At 36.8% G+C, this 25,698-nt stretch overlaps 2 protein-coding genes across 5 annotated transcripts; one reads left to right on the top strand and one right to left on the bottom strand.

Annotated features, from left to right (window-relative positions):
- Window positions 1–896: 896 nt before the first annotated feature.
- Window positions 897–7,746, top strand: LOC148854247 (uncharacterized). Of its 2 annotated transcripts, none has more exons than XM_088986779.1 (8): window positions 897–1,190; window positions 1,778–2,090; window positions 3,085–3,156; window positions 6,038–6,105; window positions 6,313–6,469; window positions 6,895–6,972; window positions 7,093–7,182; window positions 7,379–7,746. In XM_088986779.1, exons 2-8 carry the CDS (start codon window positions 1,815–1,817, stop codon window positions 7,502–7,504), a joined length of 867 nt encoding a protein of 288 aa, XP_088842905.1. In that variant the 5' UTR covers window positions 897–1,190; window positions 1,778–1,814; the 3' UTR covers window positions 7,505–7,746. The 2 variants fall into 2 exon arrangements, with proteins under 2 accessions (XP_088842905.1, XP_088842906.1); XM_088986780.1 differs by having other exon boundaries at window positions 1,114–1,424.
- Window positions 7,747–21,160: 13,414 nt separating this feature from the next.
- Window positions 21,161–25,101, bottom strand: LOC148854246 (Exostosin family protein). Of its 3 annotated transcripts, XM_088942000.1 has the most exons (4): window positions 24,802–25,101; window positions 24,339–24,497; window positions 22,667–23,997; window positions 21,161–21,903 (listed from the first exon to the last, which is right to left on the bottom strand). In XM_088942000.1, exons 3-4 carry the CDS (start codon window positions 23,630–23,632, stop codon window positions 21,382–21,384), a joined length of 1,488 nt encoding a protein of 495 aa, XP_088798126.1. In that variant the 5' UTR covers window positions 23,633–23,997; window positions 24,339–24,497; window positions 24,802–25,101; the 3' UTR covers window positions 21,161–21,381. The 3 variants fall into 3 exon arrangements, with proteins under 3 accessions (XP_088798126.1, XP_088798125.1, XP_088798124.1); XM_088941999.1 differs by lacking the exon at window positions 24,802–25,101 and having other exon boundaries at window positions 24,339–24,530; XM_088941998.1 differs by lacking the exon at window positions 24,802–25,101 and having other exon boundaries at window positions 24,249–24,388.
- Window positions 25,102–25,698: the final 597 nt, after the last annotated feature.

The raw sequence follows: 25,698 nt of genomic DNA, 5'->3' as shown, positions 1-25,698 counted from the left end.
TACGATTCGTTTGCGTAGAATCTGGTGTATGACACGGTGAATCATTTTAGGCGCCTTTGGTAGTGAGTTGTTAGGGAAGGTTAGTGAGCTCTTCCTAGCATGTCACCTTTGGTCCTCTCAGCTCAGCTAGCTCCTAGAACAGGTCACTGTAATCTTACGGGTCTGTCAACTCGGCCTTGCCGAGGTGGAACTGGAGAGAGTGATTAACAAGTTCTCCTTAGCAGGTCGCCTTAAGTCCCTATAGCTTGACCGACTCCTAGGACAGCTCACCGTAATCCTATTGGGTCAGTTAGTTCGATGTTGCCGAGGTAGAAATTGGCCTGTGTAACATGCTCCGAGCTAATTTTTCTGAGCTAGCTCAATAACTTGGCGCCGAAACATCATCCGGAAGCTGTGTCACTGTATGATTTCCAAGAGTGGTATATGCACCCATTCGCTTTTAAATTGTACATATATAAATATACGTACACATATATTAATTTTTAATATAGACTAATGACAATGCAAATCAAACCTGGCCGAACCCAATACAATTACATCAAATTTTAGTAAAAACTAGACTCGGATTGAATATTTTGAACTTAACCTAAGCATGCTTTAAGCCCAATTTTTTGGGTACTTGATTGAATTAAAAACCCGACTCAGTCCGCTCAATTTGCACCCCTATTCAAGGGAAATCGGAATCGGCAATCCCTTATTTTGCTTTGAGAATATGGCATACAAAATATAGATATTCCCAATGCACGGCTGTAAAAGGCTGTGCAAACGATGTTTGCACGGTCGAGTGAGCACTGACAAGGAACTTATGCCGTTATGCGTTCGTTTCGCGGGAAACTCTAGCCGAAAACGTCACCGGGTTGACGTCTATTAACACAAACGCGATCGCTGATTATTGTGAAAAAGGAAGAAGCGACCACTGACAAATGTACGTTTTTATTGTATTTTTATGCGCAAAAGCAAATAATAAATGATAATATATTATGAGGCCTAAATCAGCAATAATGTAACTGACTGTTGGACGGACGTTACCGAGCCTAGATGAGGTTCGGTTAGACGAGCCTATGACGCTGATGTCGGAGCTATAAATGGAACTCTCGATTTAGAGAATTTTCTAAGCAAGGTCGCGGAGGAGAGGTTTTCTTGAAGCTATTTCCACGGCCATACGCGCCAACGGACGTACAACATTTCAGGTGCTTCTCCCCTCTCCCTCCGTCTATCCATTCTCTCTTTCTTTCTTTATTTTTTTCGTTCTTTTCTTTTCTTTTTCACCCCCTTTAATGCCCTTGCTTCTGATTCATTTAATATGCTTTCGTGATCCTTTTTTTTTTTTTTTTTTGTTTCCGCAGAAATCCTTCGATTCGCTGAAGCTCTCAGCGGCATCGTGGATTTCTAGGGTTCAATATTCAGGAGCGTTTTGCATTTGGGTTTGTGCAAACTGTACCTTTTTTTCCTTCAAATGTTGTGTTTTCAAAGGAAGATTGCTTGAATTTGTACGGATTAATGTGGTGTGTTTAAATAGGAAGTTAGTTTCCCTTTGATTTGTCTTGTTAGGGTTCATTGAGAATGATTTTGATTGATTAAGGGAAATGCTGTTTAGTCGAGGAGATTCTATGCTTTGTTTTAGATTTTTAGGGTTTTCCAGGTCTTTTTCTGTAAAATTTGAAGTTTCTTTTTGTTTGCATGAAGAAAAAGCTGAAGCTTTGGTTCATAATAGGGCAAATTCGGTCAAAATATCTTTTTATTTTAATTGCATCTCATTGGAATTGTGGTGAATCAGGAATATTGCTTGAGCAACAAGGAAATTTCATTGAGCTATGGGGGATCACTTGATTTTGTATGTTGACCGCCTCATCACGCCTGCAACTTTACAATCTATGCAAGGAGCTGACGTTTGGGGACCTTCTGGAGAAGGCTCTCGCGCTCAGACTGCAGTTCCATCCGGTCCTGCCGTTGAAGATAAAAGAGTTGAGGAACATGACGTCTCCGATGAGGAAGAACCTCTTCTTCAGACTATGGAATGCCGCATTTGTCAAGAGGAGGACCACATCAAGAACCTGGAGACGCCTTGTGCCTGCAGCGGCAGTTTGAAGGTATCTTTCGTATAAGTCTTTCTATTTTCCGAATTTCAGATGTAGGAGTCCCCGTGCCGTATGCATCTCACAGCCTCTTGGATGTTAGGTTCTATTATGTCACATGGTACCCAACCAAGTTCTGTTCCTTGTGTTGGACATGCTAGATATGATATCTACTCACTGAAACATCCTAAAGTGTCGTCAAGGATATTCTCAGTCATCATTACTTCAACCAGTTCAACAGAGATCTAGGATGATATTGCCGTTTTTGTCCAAATTAGCTATTACCTTTTTTTTTTTCCTTAAAATGTTGTAAATATCTAATATTTACCTCTTGTTTGGACATGGACTACTTAAATACCTCGTAGGGAAGATTAATTATCTTTTAGATATAAAAGGCTTTCACAAGAGCTACCATGTTCTTTGGAGACATGGTATATTTCTGTATTTTCTCATTGAGTTGGTGGATGCTGCCTTGTTATTTTCTATTCATTGGTCAGTCTCATCATCAGTTCGGTTTGAAGTCTAGCTTGTTCTTTGATGCTTGCATGCAGGTAGAGATGAGAACCAAATTTGAAGGCATATTTGTTTTTACCTAAAACCGGTGTGGTAGATTTAATCGACAATGTTTTTGCCAGTTCTTTCTCCATTGGATTAAAGCAACTTTTCAGTTCTCTATAGACAATGATTGATGATGATGATGAGGATATGGTCAACATTTGGACTATATAAAAGGGAGCACTTTGGTGCAGTGCTTCTCAGTAACGTTTGCTGGTCTGCTTCATGTATAAGTAGTTGCACTCATTTTAGATGATCTTGTAGCTGTAGCAGGGGAAAAATCATGAATTGATTCAGTATAACTGTTATGAGGACTACATGCATTGATTCTTTTTGTCCTTTTTTTTTTTCGTTTTCCAGTATCCGTATGAGATTTGCATTTTATCTTTCAGTTTTTATTTCTAGGTCATTTTACTTGGATTGGAAACTGATCTGAGAGTAAGGTTTTATGCAGTTTGCTCACAGGAAGTGTGTTCAGCGATGGTGCAATGAGAAGGGAGATATAACTTGTGAGATCTGCCATCAGGTGCTGTCAATTGCTTCTTATTTATTGATGACTGCTAGTTTTTTTTTTTCCCCACTTTACCTAAGGGGCTATTTTTTTTCTTTTATTGGTAAAAAGTTATGTGCTTTTTATATTTGCACTCTTAAATGTTTGGTCCTCTATACAACGAGATGCTGTACAAGTTATGCCATATAGAGGACCTCAAAAAAAGTCCACCTCAAAAAAGAAAGCAGAAAAGGTGTCATCTTTAAATACATTGTGTATAGGTAATCAGTTTCAAAGATCCTCAACTACCAAATTGATTAAATCTGCTTCAGATGTTTATCTCCGCTTAAAAATTTTATTATTCCTCTCATAACAATGTCGCCCACAAAATTGCTAAGAGAATGGAATACCAGCATGCTTTCCATTTCTTGGACATTCCAATAATCTGCCACTCTTCCAATAGTGCTTTTACTGAAATGAGAGGGCACCAAGGTTTGGTGCCTTCAAGAAGTGGTTCCAAACAGCTGCGGTGAACTTGCAATGTTAGAACAGGTGGCTTGAGGTCTCAACCTCCAGATTTCATAGGGAGCACCCCATGTTAGTAATGTTGGAACTCTCATTATTTAGCCATTTTCTTGATTAGCAAGCTTTTGTTTAGCCATTTTCTAATCACAAGTCCTTATATAAAATATCATAATAGGTTGGAATAATGACTCTTGGTTGAAAGACAATGTTAATGCTTATTGAACTTTTATATGTGATGAGAAATTTGCTTCTTTTCTTCTGTAATGTAGTCCCCTTTCTGTCAAAATATTGTTTTTTCTTTGGTGAAGATTTATGCGGAGGTGGATAAGAGGTCAATGCATGTTTATATGAGATCAAGATGGTAGTGACCTAGTTGTCTTAGACAATGCATGTTTATATGAGATCAAGATTGAAACTAGTTCAGTAATTCCTATTTTTTTATTGACTATTGTCCAAAATAATTGATTATTGATTACATTTATTTGTTTAATTGCCACCAACCATGTACCTTCCAACATTTCAGCTTGCTCTCTATGAGTTTTGGTTTTACCATTTATGCTAGGTAGAAAATAAAACTCTAAAGTTCTTGGAATATTGTTTTAACTATCTCTTAATCTGTACTTATATCTGATGCAAATGATTGATGATCTAAACTTTTTATGGCAATTAGACCTGTTCACGGGCCGGGCGTCGGGCATCGGGCCTGACTTTACACAATGTTGGGCTTGGGCTTTGGGTAGGGCCATTCAATTTTTTGCAAAGGCCACGTCCGAGCCCGGCGCATGAACAGGTCTATTGCTAATATGACATACTTTCTTATCATTTCAAATTAGTTTAAGTTATATATGGGAGTATATGGGAGACAAGAAGGTCTTCCATTTGCTTAGGTGTGCAAATGGATTAGATCATGATCCGATCTGAGAGCCGATCCTATTTGGTCGAATTCGGATCACCCCTATTCGGATTAGATAGTAGGACCCAATCAGAAATCGGATCGGATTTGTATCACCTCTATCTGATCCGACATATATATTATATTTATAAATATAAATGTATATAATAGATATATATGTTTTATTTATTTATAAATACTTTTTTTATATTATATTTTTATAAATTTGTTATATTATTTATTTTTTTATAAAAAAACATGTATATATATGATGAAAATTGATGATGCGTGATCTGTACTCTCCCAGTTGGAAGGAGCTTGGATGTCGGACTAACATGTGGCCAATTGAGCTGCAAGAAGAACAATATCAGAGGTCCCGGGGTGCTTTACCTGGTGTGGGCACTCCGATGCTTAAGTTAGCGAAGAGTGTTGTAGCGAGCTGGTTTGCTTGTAAATATAAGAGTATGAGAGCTAAATTGCGTGTACCTTTCAAGGCTAGAGGTGATGCCCTTATATAGGCGAGCTGTCGTAGGCCTCACGAAACATATATGAGATTTTCGGCCCGGATAATCAGGAGTCCGTTTCGCACTCAGAGATGGACTTTGTGTGAGCCGATAAGGCTTATCAAGTCCGTCTGATCCGGGTTGGATAAAGATAAGGTTTGCTGACATGCAGTGTGATCCCAGAGAGATTAGAGACAGCTGGCTAGCTTCTAGAAGAGGGCTACATAGCACCTCAATAGGTCGGGACGCCACAAGCTACTCGGACCTCGGTCTTAGCCGAGGTGTCCGAGATGCCCGAGATGACCTGGTCTGCTGAGGTACTTGGAAATGTTGAGTTGTCATCTAATCATCTAGTCGCTCCACGTGTCCGCGCACTAGCGGGTTAGGCCAAATTTCCCCGCATAAAAAATAATTAAAAATACTTGTATTTTTTGTTTTTTACTTTATTTAAGTTAGTATATTTCATTTTTCTTTTAATAGTTTATTAATTTTTAAAGAAAATAAGTCGGACCGGATCAGATGCAAAGATCTGACTTACTGCTAGGATTCAAATTCAAATTGAGTCTCAGATTGGAGCTGACATACCCTGATTCGAATCTGATCCGGTCTGATCTGTTTGCATCCCTACATTTGCTGACTACCATATGGATGGTTCTTATTTTCTTAGTATGGTGTGTCATGCCATCTTTGTTTTCTATTATTTTGTATGTTTGGATATGTATTATGTTATAATATCTTAATATTTTTACCTTTTTTGTAAGGTCTATAATCATCAAACTATTAAATACATTAACCATGTCATAACATGGGTTAAAAATCTATCTATTTCCATTTTTAAGGGAATGAGTGTCAGATGCATATGAAGTGCTTTCCTTAAGTTGCATTAGCTCATTGTTTGCCATAATTTTTGTAGCTATGTTGGAACATACTTGTTTTATATATATATATATATATTGTGTCAACTGACTGCAATTATTGATTTTTTCCTCATGTATAGTCTTATCAACCGGGGTATACTGCACCACCACCTCCACCTCGGCCCTTAGAAACAACAATTGACATCAGGTAAGCTTAGTACGATGGCTTTGGTGATCTTCTTGTATTTGGATGGTGACCTGATATTTCTTTGAAAGGATTAGTGAGGTTTATTAATCTCTGTTCTCATTTGTCAAGAAACATGAGCTTCAGATGCTTTGAATTCTAGAAGTTAAATGTTGAATTTACTCGAAGTGGCTGTTATATCTTACCACTACTATTTGATTTGTTTTATAGTGGTGCCTGGACGATCTCTGGTTCTCCTTTGGATTTGCATGACCCTCGACTATTGGCAATGGCTGCGGCTGAACGCCATTTCCTGGAAGCTGAATATGACGAGTATGCTGCTACAAATGCTAGTGGAGCTGCATTTTGCCGCTCTGCTGCTCTAATTGTAAGTAGCTATGTTAGTTGTTCAGTGCTTCTGTTCATCTGCATGTTCAAGAATTGTGTTTCATAAAGAAGAACAAAATTTCTATATTCAAGTGGAAAGCAATGTTATGCTGCAGTGTAGTAGTGGTGGACTAATTCTAGTTTATATACAATTCTGCTCCTAGTTTGGCCTTAAACATAAGAAACAAATAACATATCTATCATTAATAAGTGCCTATAATATGCGTTGAAAGCCCAAAAAAGGGGTTTCTCCTCCCTCCTCTCTATTGGAAAATTTGTGAGACATCTGTGTATCTACTAATTGGTTTAATAGGTCTGTTCATTTCAATCTTGATTATGTCACTGTTTTGCGTTCATGTGTTGATCTTGCAGGTAATGTAGGCACTAGATTTCATTATAATCTTTATTTGGTTTGGTTAATTGCAGTTGATGGCGCTTCTGCTCTTAAGGCATGCATTGACTATCAATGCTGATGGGGAAGATGATGCCTCCGCATTCTTCTCTGTAAGTAGGATTCACTATTGATTCTATCTTGCATGGTTTTATTAGTTTTTCCATGGTTTGATTCATTCGTTTCAATATTTCCATTGTTGCATCCTTTAATTAACGTTTCCCCCTGAACAGCTTTTCCTTCTCCGGGCTGCTGGGTTTCTTTTGCCGTGTTATATAATGGCCTGGGCCATCAGTATTTTGCAGCGCCGAAGGCAAAGGCAGGTCAGTGGGTCCTCCAACCTTCACTTCACCACTTGTTTAGTGCATCTTTGTAGTAAGGGTTCATCTGGTTAATGCGTAATTTGGCAAGGAGATTTTTTCTAGGCTAGAAGATTCCTAATAGATGTAAGTTTAGTTTACCTCTTTTATCAAGAGTTCAAAGTGCAATTAACAATGCCATACTTATTTTGTAAATTAGGAAGCAGCAGCAGCTCTTGCAGCAACAGAGGTTGCATTTGTATTGCAGTCTGGACAACACAGAGGTTTACATTTCACTATAGCTCCAGGGATTGCAGTGACTCCTCATCAGGAACCACTGCAATAGAATATGGCTGGTGTGCTGGGCATTTTGAGAGGACATTGGCTTACTGATAAAACTTGCGTGGAAGAAATGAGAAAGGTTATATTGGCATCTTCTATGTATTTCTGGCCGGCTTGTTGTATAAATGGAGGATTCGTCTGTCCTTTTATTTTCTTGTTTTTCTTTTGCCGCTTATTTTCTTTGGTATGTGTATATAATATAAACTTGGGATTTTCACAGCAAGAATGAAGTTGTGAATACTAAAAGCTGATCGTCCGCAGGAAATGGTATTGAAATGAGAAAATGTGGCCAATCATTTATGCAGTTAAAATTCACCCCAAAAACAAAATAAAATACCAGTTGCTTTGAGCATTGAGCATTGAGCATTGAGGGAGGTGTCCGCCCATAAGGCCACAAGTATGATTTTCTTTTCCAAAAAAAAGGAAATTGAAAAACTAAAATGGTTTTGTTTATTTGTTTTTAAACAAAAGCAACTGCGACTTGGCCATGATCTGTATTGATGTTGCTGATGTAGCAGATTTTGTTTTTCACACATAAGCGAATGCCTCCCCCAATCCAGCATTTGTTGTTGGATCGTGGACGGACTAGCACACCCTAGCGTTTGAGCTTCAATTTCTGATTTCCCTGCTGTTGCCTTACGTATGGTCAGTGCTGGTGGGAAAATTATTAAAGCTTTCAATCTTTTCATTTTGCTTTGAATGGGATTTTGATTCCAATTCTCTTCGTGGAATAGGATAGGGAATTGCCATTTTAGGCTCCTTTATCGTAGAGTCTATGAAGAAATAAAAATTCTTGACATAGAAACCTCATATAATAATAATAATAATAATAATAATAATAATAATAATAATAATAATAATAATAATAATAATAAAAGAAATTCCAATTCCAAATGAACTAAACAGATGATTGGAATCTTGATTCCGATTCCATCTGAACCAAACAGACTATTCTGATACTAATTTTGAAAATAAACTATTCTGATTCCCAGTCCAATTTTAATTCTGACTGAGAACCACTGGCACATTGAATTGTGCACTAAATTATTGGGATTATAGTTGATATGAACAACTTTTGAGTTCTAATATCAATAAAAATAATGTTTTTAATATAGTTTTCAAAATATATTAAATTTTTAAAAAATATATCAAATAAGAGCAAAGTCACTGTTTATCTTCCTCCTCTAAACCACTTTTGCAATCACCATCCATCAGCGGCCGCCTCCCCCCACCTCCAGCAAAATAATGGCAATGGATGTATTGATCGTTTGCGTTGGGTTGGTGGGGCAGATCATGGTGGCAATTCAAATCGCCCCCCCCCCCCCCACCTCCAGGAAAATAATGGTAATGGATGTATTGATCGTTTGCGTTGGGTTGGTGTGGCAGATCGTGGTGGCAATTCAAATCGCCCTGAAATTCGGGACGGACGGTTAGGCGGATGGTATATCCAAGGGATACGCCGGAGTGGTGGTGTTCATCTGTGTGTACGTGGCGGGTTTTGCGTGGTCATGGGGGCCATTGGGATAGCTGGTGCCCAGTGAGATATTCCCACTTGAGATACAGTCGACGGCCCAGAGCATCAACGTGGCGGTGAACATGTTGTTCACCTTCGCCATAGCTCAGGTGTTCCTGACGATGTTGTGCCACTTCAAGTTTGGGCTCTTCTTCTTCTTCGCCCGTTGGGTGGTGGTAATGACCATCTTCGTATTATTCTTGTTGCTGGAGACAAAGGGAGAGCCCATCGAAGAGATAATGCGCGTTTGGAAGCAACATGGGTTCTGGAGTAAGTATATCCCCAATGAGGCAGTGATGGGGAGTTTGGAGATGGAAAATGGGGGGGGGGGGGGCACGTCAAGTCTATCGATTGAATTTCAATTTTTATCCCGTGCTAGTCCCATCTCCAGATCAACCTCCGTCCCAGCCCCGCGACCTTCTTCTTCGTGGACTGTTGAATGGGCGGACGTGGCGGGGCTGGGGCAGAGGCTGACCTAGAGGCAGGCGGAGGCAGAGATGGAGGTGGGTGTTGGATTGGCGTTGACGGAGGTGGACTGAGGTGGCAGCGGCAATGCTCATAGATGATGGTCATTGAGGTTTTGGGGCGGAAGTGATTTGGAGGAGGAAAAGATGAATAGTGATTAAAAAGTTAACATATTTTATAAATTATATTAAAAAGATTATTTTTATTGATAATAGACTCCAAAAATTGTCTTTATCAATTATAACTACAATTTCTTTGTTATGTTGTTGTTTCTTTTCTTTTTTGGGCAATCCAAAGACTGATTCCAATACTCATCAAATAGAACTGATGAGGGCAGATTTGGCCCTCCAATGACACTATGACACCTGGCAGCCTCTTGATAACTAAATGCAACCTCTTGACAACTAGGTAGCTCACCCCAGGCACGAGCTGGCAGCCTGGCCCTAGCATGAGCTGACAGCCTGGCCCTGGCACGAGCTGGGGGCCTAGCCCAGGCGCGACCTGGCGGCTTGACACATGCGCCGACCTGACAACCCCGAGGAGCTCACCACCGTACCTTGCATTTTATGAGATTGTGACTTGTAAATGCTATATTAGCTCATCCACTCCTCGAATTAGGCGGAAATGGGCAACCTTATCAGTTGGTGGCTTTATCCCCACCTAACATGAAAGTAGGTCCCGTCACAGCGGGAATCCAGGAACTGCTCCACCTAACCCACAAGGACTCTAGTATATAAAGACCTCACCCCCCAGGGGCGAAGGCATAAGGTGAGAAAAGAAGGATGGGCAATCTCTGCTCTCTCATTCTCTAATATCATTCTCAACTCTCCATTAAGTGCTGACTTAGCCATTGGCGTGACCTCGTCGGGTTAGCCATGCTGGGTCCTCTAACATTTGGTTCATTGCAGGCCTCTAAAAGAGCAACAAAACTCATCAAGGTAGTTCACCTCCAAGCAGCTCATCAAGGTAGCTCACCACCAGGCAACTCATCAAGGTAGCTCACCTCCAAGTAGTCATCAAGGTAGCTCGCCACCAGGGAGCTTGGCATCAAGGTGGCTCACCACCAGGCAGCTCGACACCAGGCAGTTCACCACTAGGCATTGCCTCCAGGTAGCTCGCCACCAAGGAGCTCCACTTCAGCCCCTGAGTCACCAACCCCATGGGAGCAGACGAGATGACGAGGTACTTAGCCAAAAAATTGATATATCACAAAAAAATTGATACGTGACCAGAAATCGTTACATCAACAACAATTACAATGAGTTGGGCTTGGCCCATAGGAATCTAGATCTCTTGCACATTCGTCCCTGTAGAACCTTCTATGCATCAAATTAGAGGGTGCCATGTTAGCACCTTTTCATGCTTAAATCTCACATGTATGATTAGGAATAGTAACAGACGTTTCATACGTCCTTCCATCATATTTTTAATATATTAAAATTTTAAAACAAATAAAAAACTGAACTTAAGGTTTCTTCTTCCTATTTCATTCAAATAAAAAACAAGAGTTTATAGAGTTGAATATCACTAAGAAGAAAAAACCACAAATAAGAGTTTTGACTTCCGAGTATTGAATGCTTGAGGCTGAGATGATTCTTTAACCTTCACTTGATTACCGATTGGAATCAACAATCGAGGTAAGGTATTGAATTGAACAGAAAATTAAGAGCGATGACATATGCTCTGTATTTTGTTGATCCTAGATGGTGTTTGGTTTACTTAATAGCATTGAGTGAGATGTGAGAGAATTATCTCAGCCAAGCGTTTGATTATCTGAATCTTAAGGCGATGGAAATCCAAGAGGTAAAAAAAAACAATTGAAACAAAAAGCTTATTTGAGTTTCAAATCTTGTGAAAATCGATGGTTGTTGAATGATTCTTTATAAGGACGATTTGGAGAATATCTTGTGATCCCAATTGAGGTTTGGTTGATAATTGATACTTAGCAACAAAGTGAAAGAAATGAGAGAAAGTCGTTCTAGCCAGGCGTTCGATCCTCTGAACCCTTATCCCTATTTTTCTTCTAGTGCAGCAAAGTGAAAGAAATGAGAGAAAGTCGTTCTAGCCAGGCGTTCAATCCTCTGAACCCTTATCCCTATTTTTCTTCTAGTGTTATTCAGTTCGTTCATTGGAGAAAGATTTGAACAAAATAGGAAGAAGAAACCCTTTTAATCCCTATTTTTTATTTGTTTTAGAATTTTATAAATTTTAATATATTAAAAACAAGATGGGAGGACGTTTATAACGTTTGTTACTCCCAGTCACAAATGTGAGATTTAAGCATGAGAGGTTGCTGATATGACACCCTCTGCAGGAGATATGGACTTGGCCCAGAGGTGGGTAACAAGTAAGGATGAGGGTTTCCTAGTTTCCCCACCCTATGTTATGTGATCCTATTCCTAAACGGCTTTGCCCTAGTGCATCTTTAACCAATAATCAATAAGCGATACATGTAAGAATCCACTGTATAGGAGTACACATATGCACCTCACAAGCGCCTCACATGCACATCTCATCATGCATTGGGAACATCTCTAGAAGTTGTCATTAGGAGATGTTCCCAATAGTATATGAGTTCCCGGGGTGGTGATTGTGGCTTTTGTAGGGGTTCAACTCTATCTACTAAAGTCTGTCCACCCGCAGGATGTGGACAATCGTTTGAGCGCCACCTTGGCTTCAATTATGGCTTTGTGGAATCCAGTTCAAATGAATAAACTTAATATTTATGCTCACTTTGCTAGCTCCACCTTGCTTGGGTGTTTGGTTCAAGTTCAACATTCCAGATCAACGGGTCCCAGTACAAAGCCTGCGGAGTCGTCAATGTAGTTTGGTGTTTGGACCAGATTACCAATGTGATTGGTAAAAAAAAAAAGAAAAAGAAATAAAAAAAGCTCTGGAGCTGGAACATAAATCTTGTTTCAAATAAAAGCTTCAAAATCAGGGAAAAAATAATGTTTTGCGGTATACCTATCAAAAAGGTAATATTTATGATAATAGAATTTTCCTTGTGCCAAAATAAAAAGGAGTAAGTAGCCAAAAAATTCCCCAACCCCAAATTAAAAGCTAAATAAAAAGAAAGTGGCCTGATTCAGATTACATATGATCTGTAACAGCAGCAGAAACTCAGCTGTGCTTTAATTTCTTTTGCATTCTTTTAATATTCTTTCTCATCCTTGGTGACTGATTATGATTATGGATGCAGACGTTGCGCAATCACTGGGATTTTAAGGCGGGACGTTAGAATAGCAACTCGGAAATGTCTCTTTGGCGCTTTAATCAATAAGGCCACAACTTTAAGTCTTTAAGACCAATCCCCATAATCTGCAAATTAAAGGCAAATGCGGCATTCATTACAACGTTCATCAAGGCATTATTATTTCAAAAAAATTAAACAAACTTAAAACAGACTAACAGAGCTTGTGGGCTCCAAATTCTCCACAGGATAAAAACCAACTGGGTGACAGATGAGAAGATACATCTATCTATAATCTATAATATCTATAAAAGTATGAATAGATGTAGTTGGTTTATGAAATTTTCACTAGACTTAAATGCTCAATCTCTAAGGTTTGAATTGAAGAAGGATCAATGGTAAAAATGTAATTTTGTTTTTTTATTTAATGCTTATTAGAAATGATTTTTCTTTCTCAATGCTTATCACCTATATTAAAAATGACAGTTTTACTCTTTACGTTTCCTAAATGATCAAATTTTACCTTTTCACTCTTTACCCCCCATAAATTCATTCTTCCATATTCCATAATCATATACTTGTATGGCTATATTGAAAATGACAATTTCATCCATTCGGTGTGCGTTTTCATCCATCATTTCCAATTTGATTCCTGTCTTCTTTCATTTCTTAAGTAACCACTACTTGTCTCATTAATCTACTACTAATAATCTACGTGATCACTAGCCAATGACCAGGGATCTACACAACTTAGTGTGGTTGTTCAAAAATGGGCTGGATTTGTACCATGAACAGACATCAGAGCCCAAAACTTCCTTTGCTGAGTGCCTATCTACCAATTGTGACTTCAAAGTTAGAATTGGGTTGGGTCAGACTTAGTTGAGCTTAAACAGATTGGTTAAGTTTATAAAAAAAATTATGAATATATTTTTGTACATCCATCTTTTGTTGAGCTTTATAGTTCAATTTAGGAATTGAATTGATTAAAAATATGCACAAAGTCCAATCCAAATTTAGATCAGACCCAAGTTTTCTGGCCTAGATACAACCCACAGCCCAAAAACTCAGCCCTGACCCATGCAAAAATTAGGATTGGGTGTGGTTAGGCCCGCCCAAGTTGTAGCACTAATCGGGACAAAATATAGTTTGATTTGAGTTGAATCAATTAAGTGCAATACTGTAAAGAAAGGTGCAACCACATTTGGGTGAATAAGTATATATCTATACTACTTTAAAAAGTATGAATGGGCTCAAGAATATTTTTGGAATTTTTTGAGGACAAAATTTACCCCTCTATATTTAAATTTATTGATAAAAATGAGGGCAAATAGGGTAATTGGTTATTGATATTAAATGAGTTAAAAAGAGATAATTTGAATACATTCAATTCCTTCTCATTAAATCCAACATCTAAGTTATTAGCTTGCATTATTGAATCATATATTGAAGTCATGTTTGTTTCTTCTCAATTTCTCATCATTAAGTTCTATTAATTAAATCCATACTTAATAAATTAATAATTCCAATAACATAAAAGCTTATACTTTTAAAATTTACCTAGAAAAAATAGTATTTTCATCTAGGTGGTGGTAAGAAATTAAATCATTTTCGGTCAAATGGGTCAATCCATGTTGCCACAATTATATAATAAAATTCAAAATAGATAAAATAAAAAATTAGAAATTAAAAAAATTGGGAACATTTTTAACATACATATTAAACAATAATAAGTATGAAAAGTAAGAAATATTTTTATTAATGATGGAAATGAAATGTTAAATTTAATTAGAAATAAAAATATTTTCCTGTTCTCTCTCATTAAATCCTATATTTAAGATATTTTTTTCTCATCATTAAACTTGTAATGAAATCCACAATATTAATTTTAATAGTATAAAAATAAATATTTTGAAAAGTAATTTGAAAACAAAGCCATTTTCTTCCCTCCTGATGGTGGGCAAGTAATTCGGCCATTTGAGGTCAAATGGATTAATAAATAATACCATAATTAAATAATAATAAAAAATAAAATAAGTATAAAATGTAAGAAGTATTTTTATTAATGATGAAAATGGAATGCCAACTTTAAAATCTACCTAAAAATGAAATGATGTTATTAGGGGTGAGCAAAAAAACCCAAAAAACCAAACCGAAAATTCAGTTAACCAAATCGGTCGATTCGGTTTTGGTTCGCTATTCTTAAAAAATTACAAGTTTTGGTTTGGTTTCGGTTAACCTTTTAAAAAAATAGTGGTTAACCGAACCGACCGATATATATACCAGTCATCTCCTCTGCCACTCTGTGCCAACCGCAAAGCGGCAATGCCAGTCGTCGGCAAGCACCAAACCATCAAAGCCAAGCGCCAGCTACTCTCTCTCTGGCAACACCTATCATCTTTGCCACCTCTGACTTCAAGTTCAAGCGACAACAACCAGTCCAGCACCGACAAATCGGTCACCACTTCAATATTCATTGTCAAAGTTCAACTTCAGGCCTTCATCTTGTTTAAGGTATTTTTTTTTATTTTTTTTGCATAGATATTATTTATAGCATATTTTTTATTTATTTTTGCATAAATATACATGCCTTCTAGCTTTAGCTTGTTCATTGACCAAGGTTACTACACAAAAAAAAAACCAAATAATAGTTTGGTTTTGGTTTGAGTTATTAAGAAATGGACCAAGTTGGTTCAGTTAAAAAAAAAACTTACGGACTGAGTCGTGAGCACCCTTTGGATGTCATAGTCGAATAATAAAATTCTAAAAAATAGGAAATTCAAAGAATCACAAAAATAAAGAAAAATGATAGAGAAAATTTTGGGCACATATCTAATGTTATATATTTATAAAAATTAAATATTGGGTACATCCCTAACATTATGCATTCATTATATTGAACAAAAATAAGTATTATAGATAAGAAGTAATTTTATCAATGATGTAAATGTAATACCAAATTTAATGTCAACATAGAAACCAAACTATCATAGACAAACAAAAATTAAGTGTGATAAGTAAAAATTATTTATCTAATGTAAATGAAACATATAATTTAAAGGGAAAATTATAGTTAAAGCCGATTGTGCATTTAAATTTAGGTTGCAAGTTGGTATAGAAACCACCAAAATTCTGACAACCAACTCTACATTTCAAATTATAAAAATCCCTGCCATGTCATCAAAGGCTTATCTGGCTATTACCAACATGGAACTCTTAATCCATGTTGGACACAACAAAAAGCCTATATCAAAAATAGGTTTTTAGTTTCTCTCATGCTCCCTCTATCTCTCAATCTCCCTCCCTTCTCCCTCACTCTCACAATCATCTCTTGCTCTCCCGCTCTCTCTATTTCTCCCACTCTCTCAGCTTTGGTCTGTAGCAAAATCAAAATATCTCTCTCTTATATATATATATATATGTTGTTCTCCCTCAATCTCTCTCATTCTTTTGCCTCTTAATCAATATCTCCTTCTCCCTTAGTCTTTCTTCCACTCCTTCTATCATTCTTTTTTATTTTTCTTACAAACTTATACAATACTAATCAAATAGTATAAAAATACTAAAGGGACCAACCACTTGTACAATCAAGTTATAAATTTCTATCAAGTTGGTATAAATTTCATAGTCAAGAGTTTCTTGTGAATTTTTACCAAATTGGTGTAATTATTTTTGAACCATACCAAGTTGCTCTCATGTTCTTTTATATGGTATGATTAATACCATATAAGTGTGTAAAAAAAAAAAAGAATGAGAGAGGGAGTAGCTCATTCTTTTAACTCTCAATCAATATCTCCTTCTCCCTCAGTCTTTCTCCCACTCCTTCTATCATTCTTTTTTATTTTTCTTACAAACTTATACAATACTAATCAGATAGTATAAAAATACTAAAGGGACCAACCACTTGTACAATCAAATTATAAAATTCTATCAAGTTGGTGTAAATTTCATAGTCAAGAGTTTCTTGTGAATTTTTACCAAATTGGTGTAATTATTTTTGAACCATACCAAGTTGCTCTCATGTTCTTTTATATGGTATGATTAATACCATATAAGTGTGTAAAAAAAAAAGAATGAGATAGGGAGTAGGAGAGAAATTGAGGGAGAACAACAGAATTAAGAGAGAATGAGAGGTTGATCGAGAAAGAGAATGAGAGAGATTGAGGAAAAACAATAGGCAGAGAGAATGAGAGAAATTGATAGAGAGAACGTAAATACCAAAATCGAAAACCATTTTTATATATTTTCAAATCACATAGCCGTTGAGTAGAGAGACGACTGTGAGAGTGAGAGAGTGGGAGGGGGAGAGAGAGAGAGAGAGGAAGAGAAACTAAAAACTTTTTTTTTTATTTTTATTTTCCAATCACCTAGCATTAAAGAGCAATTTTGGTATAAGATTTTTGTTAGGTCCAACATGGATTAAGAGTTCCATGTTGGCAACAACCACGTAAGCCTCCAATGACATAGCAGGGGTTTCTATAATTTGAAATGTAGATCTAGTTGTCGGAGTTTTGTTGGTTTCAGAACCAACATGTAGCCCTAATTTTATATGTATTTTTCCTAATTTAAAACTAATCCGGAAGCAAAGCTATTTTCTTATCTAGATGGTGGATCAATGATCCAACTTTTCAAAGAAACCCATAATGTCATAATTTAATAATAAATATTTAAAAAATGATAGAACACCAAAATAAAATTGTACAGATTTTGTAGAAAACATTTGAGAACATTTCTAATGTTATATATTCATCATATTAAATAAAAATAATTGTTAGAATAAAAGTTTTTTTTATTTATGATAGAAATAGAATACAAAATATAATAATAAAAAAAAAAAAAAAAAATAATAATAATAATAATAATAATAATAATAATAATAATATATTATTATTATTATTATTAGTTGCTACAAGCATTTAAGTTTATTTTTAATCATATTATTACTTTTGTTAATTTTTAATTTATATCTTAAATATGATATATCTAAAACTCAAGTAATTAATATGAAGAAAAATTTCTCATGTACAATTCATGTGCTTAATTACTAATACCTTAAAAAATAAATAATCGTACATCACCAACAAAAACCCCATTTCCTTACTCTCTCTCTCTCTCTCTCTCTCTCTCTCTCTCTCTCTCTATATATATATATATATATATATATATATATATATATTAAGCTGCTTATTTTTCTGTCATTGACTTATTATACTTTGTGTTGCTCAATTTATATCTTTATTCAACACTCACCACTGCCACCTCCTTTTATCTGATCAAGCGACTAATTAATTATATTTCAGCATTATTCTTGACATTTCTTAATATGGAATACAGTTGTCTACAAATCTTCTTTAGTTTATACATTTCGGTGGTGTTCTTCAGGTAAATTACTTAATTTCTTTGTGGTGATTTAAAGAAGGTTGCATTGTTCCAATCATTACCATTAGTTAAAAAAATATTATTTTCTTGAACAAAATCACGAAGAAATGTTGTTAGTGGTTCTAACTTCTGACATATGCTTTTATTAAGTGCTAATTGAGTGGTTCTAACGTCCATTTATATTGATTTCACCATATATATATATATACATATTCTTGTTTTTGAAATCTTTTATTGTTGATTTCGGAAACAGGGTTAATTTCCTGAATCAAACTAAAAGCATTTTCGTTTTATTAGAGAATAACACAGTATGCTTTTATTTTTTTTTTCTCTGCTATATAATTTCCTTTTTAGAAAAATATAGAAGTATTCATGTATTCGATCAATAGTTCATTTTAAGGAACACCCTTTATTTTTAATGGTTGGGCATTCATGTAATGCCAAGGGATGATCCCTAGCTAGTGCAATAAACGAAACCTTTAAAAAGCGGGGTTGAGCCTTAAGAAGAGAAAGCAACACTAGCGCTTGTACTGTTCTTTTACTTTAATTGAAAGCTAAAAGAAAAGACTCATACATTAATAACATATCTAAGTTACGGTCCCTATGCTTGGACTACGACCAGTCTAACTTCCACTTGTCTTAAAAACACCATAAAATCTCTCCCCAGTTTTGATAAAGTGGAAGAATCAATGGTTTATTTATTTATTTTTTGTAGTTTCATGTGATTTTTGTAAATTAATAAGAGATTAAACAAAAAGGAGAGATGGTGGTATTAATTCATGGATATATAAACGAGAAAATAAGTTAAAGATCGAGACGGGGGAGGGAGGTGAGGTGGTGAGACTTTGAAAGACTTGTGCCCTGTTGTGGGTCTTCTTTGAAACTTTGAAACTTTGAATGGGGAACTTAAGGTTAGGACTGGGCAATCCGAAGAAAGAAGGAAGAAAAGCATAAAGAAAGAAACATCTAACTGATCATTTTGCACAAGAAACCATGCAAGTGCTGTTGTTTTTTATTGCAATGGTTACAAGAGCTTAATTGGAATTCTAAAGTGGAAGATCAGGTCTCAGAATGGCATAAAGCAAATGTTTGTTTTGGTTTTTTAGATATTTTCTTTTTAGTTTTTTAGGGGAGTTTTTCTACGTTATATTCCCCGGCCCTTCCTTTCCTTTCCTTCATCTACACTATATGGCCATGGCATGCTTACAAGTTGACACTGTAGCAATCTTCTATCTTTGGCTGATAGCAGCTTCTTGCTTTTGTTTTTCCACCCAAAGGCCACACTAATATTGAATGGGTAATATTGTCCCCATGCGTGAAGAGGTGAAATATCAAATATATATGTTTTACTTGTATATCTATTCTGAGAACAACTGTTTCAGATAATACTTAAGCTACCCAAACGTCCATAGTTATTTGTGAGCACATCTTAGATGATTTAGATGCTAGGTACAGGCAGCAGATGATGATCCTCAGGACCCACTCACTGTAGTTCTAAATCAACCACTGCATGTACACCTTGTGGATATGAGCTGCTTAACCAACCATATTGTTACTAGATAAAAAAAGGGTTATGTCAGGCTACATGTCAGCATGATCAGGTGAAGTGGCAAGTTGGCTGGTGGTCCAAGAGACCAGGTTGGCCCTTGGCCTTTGTTTAGACAAAAGAAAGCAGGAAAAATGATAGGGGTATAGGGGGGGGAGGGGGGTAACCAATGAAAAGATGCTTAGCTTCTCAAGGGTGGTGTTCCAACTTCCAACTTCTTTCTTCTTAATTGTCAGAGTCTTCTAAAGCAGCCTTAATGTGCTTCTGCTTATGATTGAGGTGAATCTGAAATTTCTCTTGGAATTCTGAGACCCTCTGCTTTTGCCTTTTTTAAGTCCACTAAATAATATCATTTGGCTTATATGTACAAAAATGGCCCCAAAACAACAGAAGGATTACAGTCTGGGAGCGGCTTATTGCCTTATTGTCCCATAACTCTAAACAAGAGATACTACTATTGCTCTTGTTCTGAATATTGAAACATGGTTTTTGGTGCTTATAGGATTCTAATCCTTCTCATCTGTATTGGTTTCTTGGTTGTTCAACCAGAAAAGGTCTCTGGTCTTAGAAGTATAGACCATGTCCTCAGATGGGAGAAAGAAGAAAAAGCACTTAAACTGAAGAGCTCTCGTGTCCTTAAGGCAGTTGTGGTGGAGGAGCTGAACAGCAACAATAAATCATCATCTGCATCCCCGAAGATTGATCCCAATATGTCAAGCAAGAGAAGAGTTCGAAGAGGATCAGATCCCATTCACAATAGGTGTTGAAACATTAGAGTAGTCACTTGTTCTACCATACCATCAAATTGGAAGGGAGATGATTAACAAAGAAAGAGATGGCTTTGGGCTGCTCCTGATAAAGTGAAACCAAAGGGTGCTGCTTTCTTTCGAGGTTTTTCTACTGTGGGTTGGTTGATTTTCTCTATTTCGTTTGATATTTAGAAATTTTGTTACAGAGAGAGAGAGAGAGAGAGAGAGAGAGAGAGAGAGAGAGAGAGAGAGAGAGAGAGAGAGATGTACATAGATAGACTGATAGAGCTGCTTACGATGGCTCCTAAGAAGCTCTTCGGTGACCCAGCATCATCTCTACGTTGGAAACTGAGATCCTAACCAATGGCAGAGGAGAAGAAACTATAAGAATCACGCTGCTGGCTCTAAAAGGAAAAATTACGTTATAGTGCGTTTTATTCTCCTCTTTGAGAAAAAGATATATACACGTCTGCATCAGAAACTCTAGTTCTTGCAGATTATAATGAAATTCTTTGGCATTATTCCAGATTTTCAATTTCTTTATTGATGTGAAAACTCTAGAATTTGTCTTGATATTTTCCACATCTTATTTCTTTCCTTCTTTGTTTTCTCATCCCCACAGTTGAATGAAGTGTTTTTGTCCTTGCCATTTCTTTTGTGAATGTACGCGCAAACATCTGAGTTTTGGTAACAAAAGCTATAGTTATTGCAGTTCACTTCTCTCCTTCCACAATAAAATATATTTCTTTTCAAGGCCTTCAATTATTTTCTGACTGATTTTTGAATTTACTACTTGCAAGAAAAATGAGAAGCACATATATTGAAGTCAGCTGTGTATAAATATTTTGAAACAACAATCTTGTTCCTAATTAGAGTTGGAGTCAGAAAAGGGGAAAATGATAGAAAAAGAAAATGCTACTATAGATATTTAATTTACATGTATCTATCTCAAGAATTTCAACACCGGTATTTCCTTATTAGTTGCAGATGTGGTATATATAAAAAAACAATTTCATCTGGGTATTTTATAATCCTACAGCTACATACTCTTCCCAATGAGCTGAAATCGACGGAATCTTTTCTGCCGATGCAGCCTAAGTTGAATGGATGACATCTTGCGGGACACTGCCTCCCAAATCATTTCTACAGCATCCCCTGGCTGGGATGGATATCCATACTCAAAATGATGTTCAACTTCTTTTAGGTTTTCCCACATTTTGGTCCACTTGTCTCTTTTAATTCCTCTGAGTAGTTTTAGTAGGAACCCCTTCTTTAGAGCATCAGATTCTTGAACAAATATACTGAATTCTGAGTAGTCTAAGACATCCTCAAATGGAAGCTCAATGTCATCACTGATAATCACGGGGACACAATGGCTTGCAATAGCATCAAAGAGCCGGTTGGACGATGGTGTATCTCCAGCAATATTCAGACAGAATTTGGACGACACCATCCCTTGGCTTGCCTTACTGATTCCATTTGCATGAAGGCTTCCATAGGTGAAGTGCACATCTTTTTCATCTTTGAGAAGATGGTAGAGTTGTTGACGAATGACTCCTCCCTGATACACAAACCCATTCATAGAAATGCATAGCATACAGGGTCAGAAATGACGAGGCAAGGCAAGAACTGAAATAAAGGTGAGTCTTCAGCACAATATACTAATGAGAAGTAAGAGCTCTGAAGCTTATTTGCAGAAAGTGGGAGATGGAAAGGATAAGTAGCCGTTACTGAAAAAGTCAGGAATTGTACTTTGAAAAAATTGTTTAATATTGTATTAGCATTTCAAAATGCATAATTGACATAGACATGGAAAAACTGAAGGCTGAATCTAGCCAAGGATTCAGGGAGTGTGACTCAGGAAATCACCCAGATGATCAAATCATTGTGTTTTAATGGTCGATCCTTGTATATGCCCCCATACCTGTGTTTAGAGGAACTTTGAAGTATGCAGTGAAATTATGGATAGAATTGAAACTTAATGCAACCAAATTTTGAAGTTTAGAACATGAATCAGGACCCCAATTCGATGACTGTTCGGCAAATTGAGGCAACCCATTTAGGTTAAGGCCTGAAGAGTTTTACTTTCCCTTGATGTTTCATGTAAACTTTTCTTTGGGATTGACAACTGGAATTTTATTAAACATCAAACAGAGAGGATCATGGGGGCTAACAAGGCCAAAATATTTTGGTGGGGAACCACAATGATTTGTGACAATCTATTTCAATTTCATTACAGAGAACAGTGGTAATCCATGAAACAAGTTGTAGGGCAATACGGTAACAAATCAGGATGCAAAGAGAGAAGAACAGAAACTACTTACATCCTTTCTATAAATTGCTCCCTGAAAATACATCAAGATTGGACGTTCCTCGAATGCCACATAGTTGCCACCAACACGCACAACATGCTTGTATGGAGCAATTATGTCCTTGTTTAAGTTTGCTATCTGAACTGGATATCTCCCAAAATCTGCTAGCACAAACATGGCAGAACCAAGCTTTCTCCTTGCATCCAACATGCTGTTTGGATGGTGCGCTACAATTAAATGATCTTTTCCTCCAGACCTCTTCCACTCATCCCGACTCATCAAAAACTCAAGCAGTTTATTCTGCAACATCTTGTCCATACTTGTTTTCTCCTTTCCATGTAGTTTGGAATATCTATTGTAACTCAAAGATGAGAAGAACGGCACAAAAATTATATCTGCTTGACTGGCATTCTGTACTCTAATTGCACTACAGGGCCTCCCCACACCTGGGTTATTTGAGGAGAGAAGATCCAATGTGAGCCAATACTCGATGCTGTGTTGTAAATTCAACCCACCAGGGTATGATGGGATGTTATTGGGGTTACTCACATCTGGCCATATTTGACCCAATTTCCCTTTCCAACCCAACAAACCGAAGTGAAATTCAGTAGGCAAGTCATACATAAATATCCTGAGCTTAGCTTGATTTTGGTCACAGGTTTTCTTCGTCTCTAGTCCAGAAAGCCCCGTTTCCTTCTTTGAACTGGAACCCAGATCAATATTAACTTTGGGGCTTGACTTGGGTTTTCTACTATTTGTTGAAAACGCCCAAGGCAAGTGAGGAGGAAGTTCATTGTCTCTATAAGTATAAACACTGTTGGATCTTAAGTAAACTGATGTTTTATTAACAAGGACAGCCCCGATAACCGATCCAGGTAGCAATGGACCTATACTTGATTGAAGCAGGAAGACATAAGAAGAAAGCAATGCAATCGATGAGACAATTATTATGCACAAAAGGAATCTAGAAGGCTGCATGGTCTTTCCAGGCACGAGGAATTCAAGACAAGCACAGAAATCCTCGTAATTGTAGCGCAGCTACACCGAGAATTACAACGCAAAAGAGAAGTTTTGTACGTTTCAGCTTCTACAGGGTAATGACTGCAGCTTGTGCTTTTCAAAGAAGGTAAATAAATAAACTTTCTTTAACATAATCAGTAGAGGAATTGTATTGGCCGAGCTCATAAACATAATCCCATCTCACTTCTCAGAAAGGGAAAATTTCTTATTCTAATAAAAACTATTTACCCCTCAGCCTTAGGAGATTGCTCTGTACACGAATTCGATTCTCTCAAAAGCAGGAAGGTTCTCTGGCCATTATAATCTGAACGGCATCAATCAATCTACAGATAAAAAGAGAGAAAAAAAGATCAATCGAATATATAGTTTTTAACCTACTTAAAGTTAAGAGTATGCCTGTTTCTGTGCTTATAAGTTTGATCTACCAAGCACCACCCAGAAACAGAGACTGAAAACTTCACCAAAAAAAAAAAAAAAAAAAACAAAGAAAAGCAGAAGCAAAGAATAGAACTAGAAACAGCTCATCCGGGTTTCCATATTCTGTAATTTATGAAAATTGGTGGATGAGATATACCTAATGAGCTTGGGTTGGGGGATCCATCCGCGTGCTGAATTTTCAGAATGTAAACAGTTGAGAGGGGGAGGGGGTGTTGTTTGTTTATACCTTATAGTACGCGCTACGCCTCCGCCAAGGTGAGGTCGTTGTCATCACTCATCAGCGTGTTTGTTCTGCTCATTTCTTTTTTATTTAATTAAAAGGAGTTCATGAGACGGAGATCTACTTCCACAGGTAGTAGTTTCAGGGGGCGTTTCGTGTGGGCTTCTGAAGACGACGGAAAGCAAATTATTTGATATCATTTAGCCTTAAGTCAGGTGGTAGCTATAAATACATTATAAATTATGTTATTTTCTGATACAATTGCATGAGAACCATTGGATTGAGATATAAGGGAATGGCTTTCAGCCTTTCATATGAAACTTCACTATATGACCTGTATCTGTAGATGTATCTCTATACAAGGGGTAAGGGGAAAGTGTGTGCACAGTGCAGTAAATGAGACACCAGAAAATAGAAGACCAATCAAAAGAAGTAAATTTCTTCTCGTGAGAGGCCAAAATTGGCTCACCGAATCACCGTGTTGATCAGAACAGAAGGGAAAACGTAAGCGGTAAGCGCGTCTAAGCGATAGTCTGATCAATTGTAAATTTGTAATAGTAGAACGTCTCTTATGATCGGTTGTGATTCTCTACCATATAGGCAAATACGCAACAATGATCAATATTCAATATTGGTGTTGGTCAATGGATTTTGATGGGTTGGCCTGCCTGCAACCTGTAACTACTAGACTAGGCATTTTGGGTGGTGCTCATCTCTGAAACCAAAAGCTTCACCTTACAAGGCATCTAGTCATGGTGCCTATTGAGATGGTCCAAAGATTCTGTAGGTGTCAATCTTGTCTTGTTCAGTAGCAGAATTACGACAAAAAAAACAAAGAATTATTGGATCACAAGCTGAGGGGAGTTGTAGAACGTGTTAAATTTATATAATGGACAAAGTGTTTAACATACTAGTATTAGTTGTCTTGTTGCCTTGTCGGAATTTAATTTTATAGTCCATCTGCAATTGGAGGCCATCTCTCAAAGCTCTCATCTTGTGTTACTGTTGGTAATTCATGATATACAATATTTGCTTATTCTTGTAAAAATAAGCAAATATATAAAACATGGCTTCAATTAATAGGCTCAGTTTGAAACGAATATAAATACAAATATACACATACACACAGTACAAATATCAGGTTGAAAGGAGTATAAATACAATAATGTAGAATGTAAAACCTTATATCTTGTATTTATATTACTACTATTTCAAAACTAAGCCTTGTTGGCTACGGTAGGTGGGTGGCTTAACATCAATAGCAACGTTGATTGTTTATAAAAATCAAATTTTGGATTGAAGAGGTAGGGCCAATGACTGTTGACTGGCTTTGGCAATCCAGACGATTGAGAGGGACTTTCCCCCA

The sequence above is a fragment of the Nelumbo lutea genome, chromosome 4 (assembly GCF_056320005.1).
Source record: "Nelumbo lutea isolate HS-2025 chromosome 4, American lotus-T2T, whole genome shotgun sequence".
Taxonomy (NCBI): domain Eukaryota; kingdom Viridiplantae; phylum Streptophyta; class Magnoliopsida; order Proteales; family Nelumbonaceae; genus Nelumbo; species Nelumbo lutea.
This window is presented reverse-complemented; position numbering and strand designations above follow the sequence as displayed.

Excerpts from the sequence above, each read along its gene's own strand:
- LOC148854247 (XM_088986779.1), top strand. The coding sequence starts at position 1,815 with ATGGGGGATCACTTGATTTTGTATGTTGACCGCCTCATCACGCCTGCA. Across the intron at positions 2,091-3,084 it reads CCTGCAGCGGCAGTTTGAAG|TTTGCTCACAGGAAGTGTGT; the intron begins GTATCTTTCGTA and ends GGTTTTATGCAG. Across the intron at positions 6,470-6,894 it reads GCCGCTCTGCTGCTCTAATT|TTGATGGCGCTTCTGCTCTT; the intron begins GTAAGTAGCTAT and ends GGTTAATTGCAG.
- LOC148854246 (XM_088942000.1), bottom strand. The coding sequence starts at position 23,632 with ATGCAGCCTTCTAGATTCCTTTTGTGCATAATAATTGTCTCATCGATT. Across the intron at positions 21,904-22,666 it reads GAGCAATTTATAGAAAGGAT|GGAGGAGTCATTCGTCAACA; the intron begins GTAAGTAGTTTC and ends TTTGTGTATCAG.